This window comes from Scylla paramamosain, chromosome 9 (genome assembly GCF_035594125.1).
Source record: "Scylla paramamosain isolate STU-SP2022 chromosome 9, ASM3559412v1, whole genome shotgun sequence".
Classification (NCBI taxonomy): Eukaryota; Metazoa; Arthropoda; class Malacostraca; order Decapoda; family Portunidae; genus Scylla; species Scylla paramamosain.
Genome location: NC_087159.1, coordinates 10805001 through 10817500, shown reverse-complemented (window position 1 = coordinate 10817500; position 12500 = coordinate 10805001). Strand labels below are relative to the sequence as shown.

Below are 12500 nucleotides of genomic sequence, written 5' to 3'. Positions count from 1 at the left end.
AAATGGCCACTATCAGATATGGAGCTATTAGGAATACAAATGCATTTATCTTATCAGCAGTGTATGCTGAATGGCAAGGTGATAAGAGTATCAGTCTAGTAATAGCACAGACATGAGTTCACACCTTGTATGAAAGCAATGGTTGTTCTACATATATTTTCTTCATTTACCTTCATATTATGTATTAACTTGTTATTTAAATTCTGTTTCAGTGAAGTTCACATTCATTGTTATAAAAAAAAATAAGTAACTTGTTATGAATATCTCATGCTTGTTTTTTGTACTGTGTGAAAATAGTAGGATGATATTTCTGTATTTTCCCCTCCCCCCCTTTTTTTTTTAAATCACTGCAAACAAAATTATTTGAATTTTGTACCAGATTGCAGTTCATTAACCATTATGGGAGTTGACATACCATACTCTAAAAGTTATATTATTAAGATGAAAATATAACTGAGGATCTTGCCAAGAAATCAAATGGGAAATAAATGATATCTGCTGCTCCCCACAAACATTGGAAGCATAATATGTAAGTTCTTTTAATAGTTATCAGATTGTAGGCAAAGGGACAAAAAGAGGCTCAACTATTTTAGGATCTAACTGTAACATTCTTTAAAGTGTGGCTGTTGAAGCTCCACACACACACACACACACACACACACACACACACACACACACACACACACACACACACACACACACACACACACACACACACACACACACACACACACACACACACACACACACACACACACACACTTAGCCCATCAGCACTTCTATTGCTGGAAACATTTCTTGAAATGTGCTGTTGTGTTATGCATGATGTTTCTTCAGCTCTCAAATCATAATCCTTTCAGCAGCATCTTCAGCTTAGGGAACCTTCAGGTATCACAAGGAGCTGTGTGTGGAGAGTAGGGAGCCTGACAAGCCTGAGGAATTCATTGCTTAGCCAAGAAATCCTTGATCAGGTGTGAAGAATGCAATTTGGTACAAGAGAATGGACCTGTGCAGTAGGTGTTGGGTGACTGGCAGCTGCCTCATGACAGCACCCCAGCCCATTCCTCACACCTGGTGCAGGTTTTGTTAGCAGAGCACCAAATACCTCAGGTTTGCCTGGTTTCTTATCCTCCATACTCTTGTTGGAACATGCTATAGAGGAAACACTTATGTAATGTCAGCTTTATAAGGCTACACTGGGTCAGCATATAGGTTGTTCTGTGCTGCTGCACTATCCTGTGGCCCACTTTCTTAATAAATGTTGCAGTTGTGAATACAGCACTATGGGACTCTGCTCTTATGCTGTACAGTGATATGTGAACAGTTCTTCTAAGCCTTGTGGTGATCATATTATTCTTTTGGTATATTTTTCAAATGTGCATCACTCTTGTGTTAGATGTTGGTCATTAACTAGTGTCACTGTAGGGTAAAAAGAAGAAAATACACATGTACAAATTAAAGTAATATAGCTGCTGATCAGATGCTATGTTGCTTTTTGTGTTCAGTAATGTGATTTTATATTTATGTAGTAAATATTAATTAAAAAGTATAAAATGTTCTATATATATATATATATATATATATATATATATATATATATATATATATATATATATATATATATATATATATATATATATATATATATATATATATATATATATATATATATATATATATATATATATATATATATATATATATATATATATATATATATATATATATATATATATATATATATATATATATATATATATATATATATATATATATATATATATATATATATATATATATATATATATATATATATATATATATATATATATATATATATATATATATATATATATATATATATATATATATATATATATATATATATATAATTCCGTCCTTAATTTGTAAACCTCATTAACTCAAACACCATCCAATTAACACTTATATATGTACATATCTGGAATGCATTTTGATTTTCTTGTTTCTTTTTTCTGTCAACCTTCATTGTAGCACCAGAAAGTAAATTGTGTTGAGACGGAGGCATAATTAAGTGACCATGATTGCTGCACACTCTTATTGCTTTGTCATGACCTCTCTCACGGGGCGGCTAAACAGAATTAGTGAACACTGTGTCGGAGGCTAACCTTAAGTGTGCCAGGGTCATTGTGAGTAGAGTTTTGCTGCACTTTCAGACCCTTGCAGGTGGAGGAGAGAGAGAGAGAGAGAGAGAGAGAGAGAGAGAGAGAGAGAGAGAGAGAGAGAGAGAGAGAGAGAGAGAGAGAGAGAGCCTAGTTTATTGCAACAGGTGTTTTGCTCTTACTTGAATTTTGTTGCTTCTCTTTCTTTTTTTTTTTTTAATTGCGTCACTTGGTTACCAGCTTGCCTTGTTCTCTCACATTATTACTGCTGTTATTACTACTACTACTACTACTACTACTACTACTACTACTACTACTACTACTACTACTACTACTACTACTACTACTACTACTACTACTACTACCAATGATTAGTTTATATTTCCTTGAAGTTATATTTCATGGCACAAAGAAAATAGCTGTAGAAAAAGTAACATTGAATGAAAGGATACCAACAAAGTACAAGTATTGAACTAACACTAGAATTAAAAACCTATTGAAATGAAATATGAATATGCAAAAAAAAAAGAAAGAAAAGGAAAAAAAAAACAGGCTTAGGAAGTGATGACAGTGAGAGCAGCAGTTGTTATGGGCAGTTATGTAATGTTGATGAGGAATGGTGTTAAATGGTGGTGCTGCAAATGATGGCAATTCACAACTTCCCTCCCTCCTCTCCTTCAAAATATACCAAGTCATTACTCGGATATTTTTCTTTCTATATTTTTTTCTTTTGCCCGGAGGCCTCAATTCATGACCTTTGCTGTGTGGATGTGACGCCATTCTCTTTCCAATGTCACTTCCTTCAGGGTTTTACTTAGAGGCTTCCTGATATAACTATATGTTTTTTTCTTCTCTTAACATCAATCAATGGTTTAGATTTGTTAGTGTATGAAGGAAGCTGCCTGCAGGTGTGAACTTAAAAAAACACCCATATTATTGCTGCTCCACAAAAATATATAAGTAAATAGAATAAGATAAAGAGTAAACAGAAATAGAAGTAATAAGTATTGGGTTTTACAGTGTGAAGGAAACTGCCCAAGGGTGTGAAAAAAAAAACCAACCTATCTTATTGCTGTAAAAATAAAAATAAAAATTGAAATTAATAACTAAAATAAATTAAAATAAGTAAGAGTTTTAATCAGGCTGGCCAGTTTAGTTCCACAGGTGAAATGGTTCAATTATAGGAAGGCAAAGAAACACAAATGAAAGCAGCAAGTTATATCACCGCTTGTATTTACTGTTGTGTTTTATTACGAACACTCAATATATATTTTCATGCAGCAGTGAAAGCAGTGCAAACAAACCTGTGTTGCATTGTTGCTGTGGATAGTATCACATTATTATTATTATTATTATTATTATTATTATTATTATTATTATTGTTATTATTATTATTATTATTATTATTATTATTATTATTATTATTATTATTATTATTATTATTGATGGTGCTACAGTTGTTGGTAGAGATTTACTGCAGCTATCATCATTGTCAAGTTGAAGGTTTTTGGGTACTGATCTAAGTAATGTGTTTGGTTGAAAGATTTGGTTTGGTGAATGACTGGCTTTGGTATGTTGAAAAGAAAGCAACTGTCGTAAGTTGTTATGATTGGCTTTTATATGACACTGTTTTTTTTTTTTTTTGTGGAATTTCCTGTGTAGAAGTGTCTTTGTGGCAGTGTGAATGTGTGACTTTATTATTACAGATTAACCTTGTTTTGTGGAGCTTAGGGTGTCCATAAACTGATTTATTTTTATTTAGCAAACAATATTGTATTTTTTTTAACTTGAAACAATTTAAAAAAAATTTTGTTCAGTATTTGGCTCAAGGTGCATATCATGCTGTATTTTATGGTGATTGAATTTAAGTGTGTGTGTGTGTGTGTGTGTGTGTGTGTGTGTGTGTGTGTGTGTGTGTGTGTGTGTGTGTGTACACATTGTTACACACACACACACACACACACACACACACACACACACACACACACACACACACACACACACACACATTAGTGTGACAGCTTTCCATATGTACATTTAATTTTGCATGTTTTTACTAGTGTTCATATAATTGCATACATTTATTATATATGCCTGACTTTTAATGTAACACATTTCTTACCTTTATCCAATATCTTTCAGCATGGTTTGCATTGATTTTCTTTTTGTTTATATAAGCACACATATACATATTTAAAAAAATCTGAAGTGCCATTTTATATATTCATGTATATTCTGTATATTAACCTGACAGTTTACAGTCATATACCTGATTTTGATATACTGATGTAACACTGTCTCCTCCCCTGTGCTGTGTCTGCAGGGAGATCTACATCACCTACATCCCTCCAGCGCTGGAGGTGGAGACCCTGGAGCAGGAGATCCGGGCGATATGTAAATTTGACTCGGCACAAGTGTTCACTGTCAAATGGATCGACGAGGAAGGTGAGGCTCCACTGCTTTGTTGCAGTGTTCTGTGTTTGGATGCTTATTTTTGAAGGAAGAGAACAAGGTACAATCTTTTATCTTTCAATTTGGCTGCTTGTGTGAAGTTTTATTTTGTCATTTTGCCTTGCAAGCATGTGTATTGTTTTAATCTAATCTTGTGTATTCCATGATCTGTAGAGTTTTAGTTTGTGTGTGACGTAAACTGAAAGAATTAAATACGTGTATCCTGTTTTGTTAGATTGTATGAAGTCATTTAGGTGTAGACTGTTTGGTACTGTTGCACTACTGTTGCTTGCTACATACAAGTTGTGGATACAGTTACATTTGTTGTAACCTGTGTGATGGTTTGAGATAATTAGTGTTGACTGTATTAATGTTATGTTCTTTTCCCTCTCCTCCACCTCTTCCTCTTCCCTTCCTTCCTCCAGGTGACCCTTGCACCATCTCATCCCAGCAGGAGCTCAATGAAGCCCTCAGACTGTACGACCTCAACAAGGACTCTGAGCTCACCATCCATGGTAAGCCGATGTACTGCTGTTTGCTCTCTCTCTCTCTCTCTCTCTCTCTCTCTCTCTCTCTCTCTCTCTCTCTCTCTCTCTCTCTCTCTCTCCTCTCTCTCTCTCTCTCTCTCTCTCTCTCTCTCTCTCTCTCTCTCTCTCTCTCTCTCTCTCTCTCTCTCTCTCTCTCTCTCTCTCTGTTATTGGAGATAATTATATAAGCGCAGAAAAAAGCGTGTGTGATGTGGTGGTAGTCCTTCGTTGTGATGCGCTCCGGGAAAAGGAAATGCTTGTCTTCATGAGATGACGTGATGTGTGTGTGTGTGTGTGTGTGTGTGTGTGTGTGTGTGTGTGTGTGTGTTTGTGTGTGGTTTGCTGCCCACCACATCAAACAAAAACCACATGTTATGCAACACTGATTCCTGGCGGTACTTGTTGCTTTTTCTACTACTACTACTACTACTACTACTACTACTACTTGTGATAACACTTGATGATATGTACTTGTTATTGTGGTGGTAGTAGTAGAGGATGTAATTGTCGTGGTGGTGGTGGTGGTGGTGGTAACTTGTTGATGATGATGATGATGATGATGATGGTGTAGGTCATGCATTACGTGAGATACTTGCAAACATACATACATACATACATAACACAGGGAAACGAGAGAGGGAGAAAAGAAAAAAAAAAAATAAATAAAACGGTTGGAATTCTGACATGGATACATCGCACTGTACACACACACACACACACACACACACACACACACACACTCACACACACATGATATAAACAGAAGACAGGAAATACAATGGGTAATGCGATTGTAAGAATAAACTCGTTCATGTTATAAAGTAAGAGATGAGACAGTGGCCCTGTGTGTGTGTGTGTGTGTGCGTGTGTGTGAACTTGCGTGTTCCGGGGACAAGGCTGGCTACTCACTGGGAACTCCGCCTTTGTGGGGAGGAGGGGAAGAGAAGGGGAAGGGGAGGGCGAGGAACATACGGGAGTAGGGGGAAGAGAGAAGGGAAGGGGAGGACCCGGAACATAGGGGAGGAGGAGGAGGAGGAAGGGAAGGAGAGGGGAGAGCGAGGGTAGGAGGAGGAAGAGAACAGGGAGGGGAGAGCGAGGAACATAGGGAGGAGGGAGAAGAGTGAAGGGGAGGGGAAGAGGGAGAAGAGAAGTAAGGGGAGGGGGTGGATAGTTGTCAGGGTAGATGAAAGGATGGGGGAAGGACAAGAGGGGAAAGGGAGGCACTGGGTAACAGGATCTCGAGGCAGCAGGAGGTGTGGCACTCCCGGGCAGTGACACCGTGCCAACCACCGCCCACCACCACCACCACCATCACCACTGTTGCTCCACCTAACTCAGGCCACTCCAGTTAATAGTGTAGTGAGTCAACTGCTGCTGCCTCCTCCTCCCCACTGCCACCATCACCATCACCACCACCACCACTGCCACTGCTGCACAAAGGTCTGTAAGGTCACTCGTGTTGTTATTCGCTGTGTTCTTGCTTGCATCACTCCTGCCTGTCGAAATCTGTCAGTCAGTCAGTCAGTCTGTCAGTCATTGCGGTAGTCAGTCAGTTTGTTAGTTATTTGGATGATTTGTTGATTTATCTTTGTTTAGCCAGTCTACCAGTCAGTCAGTCAGTCAGTTCCTTTTGTCAGCCATTGAGCTAGTCTGAAAAAAAAAAAAAATCAATCGGTCAGTCAGTGTAGTTCTAAGTTATTCACTACCATTGCGGCTATGATGAGGTAGCTGTTCATTCATTCATACATTTAGCCAGTTAGTCGGGTCAGTCAGTCACATTACATCATTTATACCACGAGTCAAGTCAGTTACGTAAACCAGTCAGACATTCCTTTATCAGTCAAGTTTGCTGATTCATGCATTCATTCAGTCAGTCACTAAACCAATCAGTCAGTCAGTTGGTGAAGTAAAAAATAGTCAGTTAGTCAGTTATTCACCCGTTAATCTTTCACTCTTCTAGTTGATCCAGGAGCCAGTCAGTCTGTCAGTCAGCCAGTCAGTCATTGCGGCAAGCGGATGGATTGGTGAGGTGGGTGGCGTAGGGCGTGACATATAAGTGGTGGTGACGGTGGTGGGGGAAGGTGGGGGAGTGGCGGTAATGGTGGTGGGGGTGGTGATAGTGGTATGGATCACGTCCTCACAAGTTACAAGCAAGCTACTGTTCACTATCACCACCACCACCACCACCACCACCACCAGCAGCAGCAGCAGCCATCACCACCATCTCTCCCTTCTCCTCCCCTTCCTTCCCCCCCCCCACTCCCATTCCTTCCTTCTTCCTCCCTTACCATATTGCACTCTCTCTCTCTCTCTCTCTCTCTCTCTCTCTCTCTCTCTCTCTCTCTCTCTCTCTCTCTCTCTCTCTCTCTCTCTCTCTCTCTCTCTCTCTCTCCTCTCTCTCTCTCTCGTTAATGGTGGGTGTAAGTGTCATAATGGCTTTTTTTTATCTTCCTTCTTCACTAAATGTGTGTGTATGTGTGTGTGTGTGTGTGTGTGTGTGTGTGTGTGTGTGTGTGTGTGTGTGTGTGTGTGTGTGTGTGTGTTTGTTCGTTGTTTCCTTATCAACGTTTTGAACTGTCAGCGTAATTTGATTTTTTTTTTCTTTCTTCTTCATATTGTCTGTTTTTTTTTCTCTGTTAGTCTTATTCATGTGTCTCATTTTCACGTACTAGTAAATATTGAAGATATGAATAATGTTTGTGGGATGTGTACATAGATTTTTTTTCTTTTTGGTTCGAAGTTACGTATTTATTTATTTTTTCCTTAATCTTCCTCCTCCTCCTTCGACACCTCCTCCTCCTGCTCCTCATCCTCTTGTTGTTGTTGTTGTTGTTGTTGTTGCTATTGGTGTTGTTTGTTGACGTCCTCCCTCATCATCATCATCATCATCATCATCATCATCATCATCATCTTCTTCTTCTTCTTCTTCTTCTTCTTCTTCTTCTTCTTCTTCTTCTTCTTCTTCTTCTTCTTCTTCTTCTTCTTCTTCTTCTTCTTCTTCTTCTTCTAATGATGTTCAAGGTGAGTTAAAATGAACTACATCGCCCTGTGTGTGTTTTTTCATCCTGCCTTTCCTTCTTCGGCTGTGGTTGTAAATCTTCCCAAAGTATTACCAAAACAATCTCTGCAGGAAAAATGGAGAAAAAAAAAAAAAACTAAAGTAGGAAAAGAAATAAATCGTTTCCTTGTCTTGGGGAACTTAAAGGAACGTATGTGATGGATTTTTTTTTTCATATCTTTATTTTTTGTTTATCCTTTATTTATTATTCACTATTTTTAAACAGGTCCTCCATTTTCTCGTGTTTTTTTGGAAGTTTCGTCAAATTTTCATGTTTGTTTATTCTATTTACTTCCTCGAATAACACTGCATCTCCATTTACTGCTCTCTCTCTCTCTCTCTCTCTCTCTCTCTCTCCTCTCTCACTCTCTCTCTCTCTCTCTCTCTCTCTCTCTCTCTCTCTCTCTTCTCTCTCTCTCTCTCTCTCTCTCATGCATTGTCTTCACGTAAACAAAAAGAAAGAAATGCATATGGTTCTATTTTTTATAGTCATGAATAATAACATTTTACTGCCGAGTGTTGGGTCACGTTGTTGTTGTTGTTGTTGTTGTTGTTGTTGTTGTTGTTGTTGTTGTTGTTGTTGTTCTGGTCGATAAGAGAGGAAGTGTAGACTTAAAGGGCATTCTCTCTCTCTCTCTCTCTCTCTCTCTCTCTCTCTCTCTCTCTCTCTCTCTCTCTCTCTCTCTCTCTCTCTCTCTCTCTCTCTCTCTCTCTCTCTCTCTCTCTCTCTCTCTCTCTCTCTCTCATTCGTTTCCCGGAAGACATTAGAGTCAATTGTCGCCCATCATCTTGGTCTTTCTCAAGTGACGACGCCTGCTGCTGACTCCGGGAAACACACACACACACACACACACACACACACACACACACACACACACACACACACACACACACACACACACACACACACACACACACACACACACACACACACACACACACACAGTACGCAGACACGCACACATTGCATTAGTTAGGGGTGATAGTAGTAGTATACATGTAGATAACTTTTGCACTGCTACTACTACTACTACTACTACTACTACTACTACTACTACTACTACTACTACTACTACTACTACTACTACTACTACTACTACTGTCATTACCTTTTTGTTTTGGTCTTGGTGTTATTTCAGTAATAAGATCATCATCATCATCATCATCATCATCATCATCATCATCATCATCATCATCATCATCATTTCATCTTTCATCGTTACCGCCAGGAATTGCTCATGAAACCTTGACATCCTCCTCCTCCTCCTCCTCCTCCTCCTCCTCCTCCTCCTCCTCCTCCTCCTCCTCCTCCTCCTCCTCCTCCTCCTTCATCATCATCATCATCACCATCATCATCATCATCACCATCACCATCATCATCATCACTTCATCATCCCAAGTTACCGTCAGGAATTTCTTAAGCACATACCGCCCGCATAATCGTGGCTGCCTACGTGTGTGTTCCCATGATACAGGAAGAGGAAAGGGTGGAGGAGGAGGAGGAGAAGGAGGAGGAGGAGGTGGAGGGAGAGGAGGAGGAGGAGGAGGAGGAGGAAGGGGGAGGAGGAACAACAGCAGGTGCAAAAGGAGCGGAGGACTAGGAGGAGGAGGAGGAGAAGTGGGGGAAACAGGATTTGAGGGTAGGAATTCCACCTCTAGTATATAAATTTTTCCCCCGAGGCGCCTCTGGGAATGCTACAAATGCCTTTTACTTATCCCTGACCTCAGCAAGCCGTGACATCTGGTGATACAGGTGGTGGCGGCCTTCACTTTGACTGCCCTGTTATGATCTACCTTGTCACCGGCTTGTCTTGTGAGGGTCAACTATTGTGTATTGGTGTTTGGTCTTCCTTTGTGTTACTTTGTGTTTCGTGTGTTGCTGGATGGGTGTCTGTGTGAAGGATCTGGAAGGAGAGATTTGGATGAGTATTAGGTTTGTACAGGTAAATGATGAGTGAATGAGCTTGTATATTGAGCAGTTCTGTTAGATAAAGTACTCTCTCTCTCTCTCTCGCTCTCATTCGACTTCCTTACTTCAGAACATCACGCGCCTCACCATCATTCCCTTCACTGTCATCACTGTTATAGATGAAGGGAGGAGAGTGAATTGAAGTAAGTGAATGCATGAACGAATGAATGGATGTTGGAAGTGAAAGTGTGAAATAGCGTGAGAAAGAGAGAGAGAGAAAAAAAAAGAAATATGAGCACGAGAGAATGAAACAATGAGAGAGAGAGAGAGAGAGAGAGAGAGAGAGAGAGAGAGAGAGAGAGAGAGAGAGAGAGAGAGAGAGAGAGAGAGAGAGAGAGAGAGAGAGAATAATGATAAAATAGAAATCCATACACAAGAAGAGGAGATAACTGAAAGGATAAGTAAGAGGAGGAGAGACAGGACTGTAGTAGGGGGTTGTGACGGGAGGGAGGAAGAAGGATAAGGGAGGGGAAGGTTGAGGGGGACTTGAATGAGTATTGGGTCAAGGAGAAATGGATAAGAGGGGAAAGTAATGGGAGATATTAAGGGGATGTGGTAAAGCTATAGGTGTTGTTTGGTGGAGTCTAGACAGAGAGAGAGAGAGAGAGAGAGAGAGAGAGAGAGAGAGAGAGAGAGAGAGAGAGAGAGAGAGAGAGAGAGAGAGAGAGGCGTGAAGTTTATGTAGGTATGTGTGAGTTTTCTTTTCCTGCGCCTAACGACATTCTCTCTCTCTCTCTCTCTCTCTCTCTCTCTCTCTCTCTCTCTCTCTCTCTCTCTCTCTCTCTCTCTCTCTCTCTCTCTCTCTCTCTCTCTCTCTCCCCGGAAGGTCACCGGAAGTATTACACACACTACGCTGCGGGAACTGTATCATGCGCTCTCTCTCTCTCTCTCTCTCTCTCTCTCTCTCTCTCTCTCTCTCTCTCTCTCTCTCTCTCTCTCTCTCTCTCTCTCTCTCTCTCTCTCTCTCTCTCTCTCTCTCTCTCTCTCTCCCCCATTTTATCTTCTCCCTCTCTTTGTCTCTCTTATCGATCCATCTCCTTAGCATGCACTATTTGATCTATCCATCTGTCCACTTGTCCACTCCCTCCACTTCTACATAACAGTATATCCACTCACCTGCACTATGCTCTCACCTGTCTATCCACTCATCCCTCGTCAAAATCCATCCACTAGTAATGCTTTAGTCATCCATTCATTCACTTTCTCTACTTGCGTTTTCTGTTATTGTGTTTCGGTGAGTTTTGTTTGTTATTGTTTTGTTGTTGTGCTTAGTGTGTGTGTATAAAGGTTTAGTTTTGTCCTACTACTATTACTACTACTACTACTACTACTACTATTACTACTACTACTTACGTGTCTAATTTTTTTTTTTTTGCCATATTTATCTATTGGCTACTTCACTTCCTCGTTCGTTCGTGCCATTTTTACCGCTTCATTTCCCATTCATTGTCTGGCAGTTTATCCATATGCTGTTCTCCCACTGAGTGTTAACCTCTTACGGGACAACTGCGCACTTCCTTGTTTAATTGTGTCGTTATCATTTGCTTTGTTACTCCTCTCGCCTCCCAGTTTGTCCACTTACCTGTTGTCTCTCTCTCTCTAATTACTAAACGTTAACCTCTGCTGCTTTTAACATTAACTTATATGTATTTTGTTTGTTTATTTTTTACTGGTTCTTGTACAGGGTTAAAACTTCACTTCGTTACCTGTTCACGTATTTTTTTTAATTTATTTGTTTATTTGTTTATTTTTTGGGTAAACATCACTTTCTGTTACCTGTTGTTTTTTGCTATACTAAACATCGTCATCTGTGTTACTTGTGTACTTTTGTAGACATCAATTATTACTGTTACCTGTTCTTATACTTAAATGTCAGCTTTTCTCTCTCTCTCTCTCTCTCTCTCTCTCTCTCTCTCTCTCTCTCTCTCTCTCTCTCTCTCTCTCTCTCTCTCTCTCTCTCTCTCTCTCTCTCTCTCTCTCGTTCTTTCAATCTCTCCATTGTTTTATATTTACCGTTTTGTTTCTCTGTTCATCCATTACTTGTTATCATATCTGCTTTTGACATTAACGTACGTATTCCTTCCGTCATTTATGTATTTATTTATTTGTCTATTTATTTATTTATTTATTTATTTATTTATTTATTTATTTATTTATTTATTTTTTAACATATAACCTTACGTACGTATCTTACAATTTACCAAAGCTGGGTCACTAATTACCCAATTACCATCATGCCTTATGCTTCTTATCGCTTGTTATTACTATCCATTTATTTATTTATTTTCTTATACATTATCGTATACATGTAATATTAACCTCCGCGCTCTATGCTTTTCATTCATTCTTCTTAT

The 12500-nt window shown here is 39.3% G+C and overlaps 1 protein-coding gene across 3 annotated transcripts in view; it reads left to right on the top strand.

Moving 5' to 3' along the window:
- The window catches only part of LOC135103567 (atypical protein kinase C-like), a 100991-nt gene that overhangs the window by 4099 nt on the left and 84392 nt on the right, over window positions 1-12500 (top strand). For 2 of the 3 annotated variants that reach the window (XM_064010007.1, XM_064010006.1), the window contains exons 2-3: window positions 4465-4586; window positions 5018-5107. In XM_064010007.1, coding sequence (XP_063866077.1) covers window positions 4465-4586; window positions 5018-5107 — 212 coding nt within the window. Of the gene's footprint in view, window positions 1-4464; window positions 4587-5017; window positions 5108-6309; window positions 6560-12500 lie in introns of those variants that run through there. The other variant, XM_064010011.1, reaches the window with a different exon arrangement.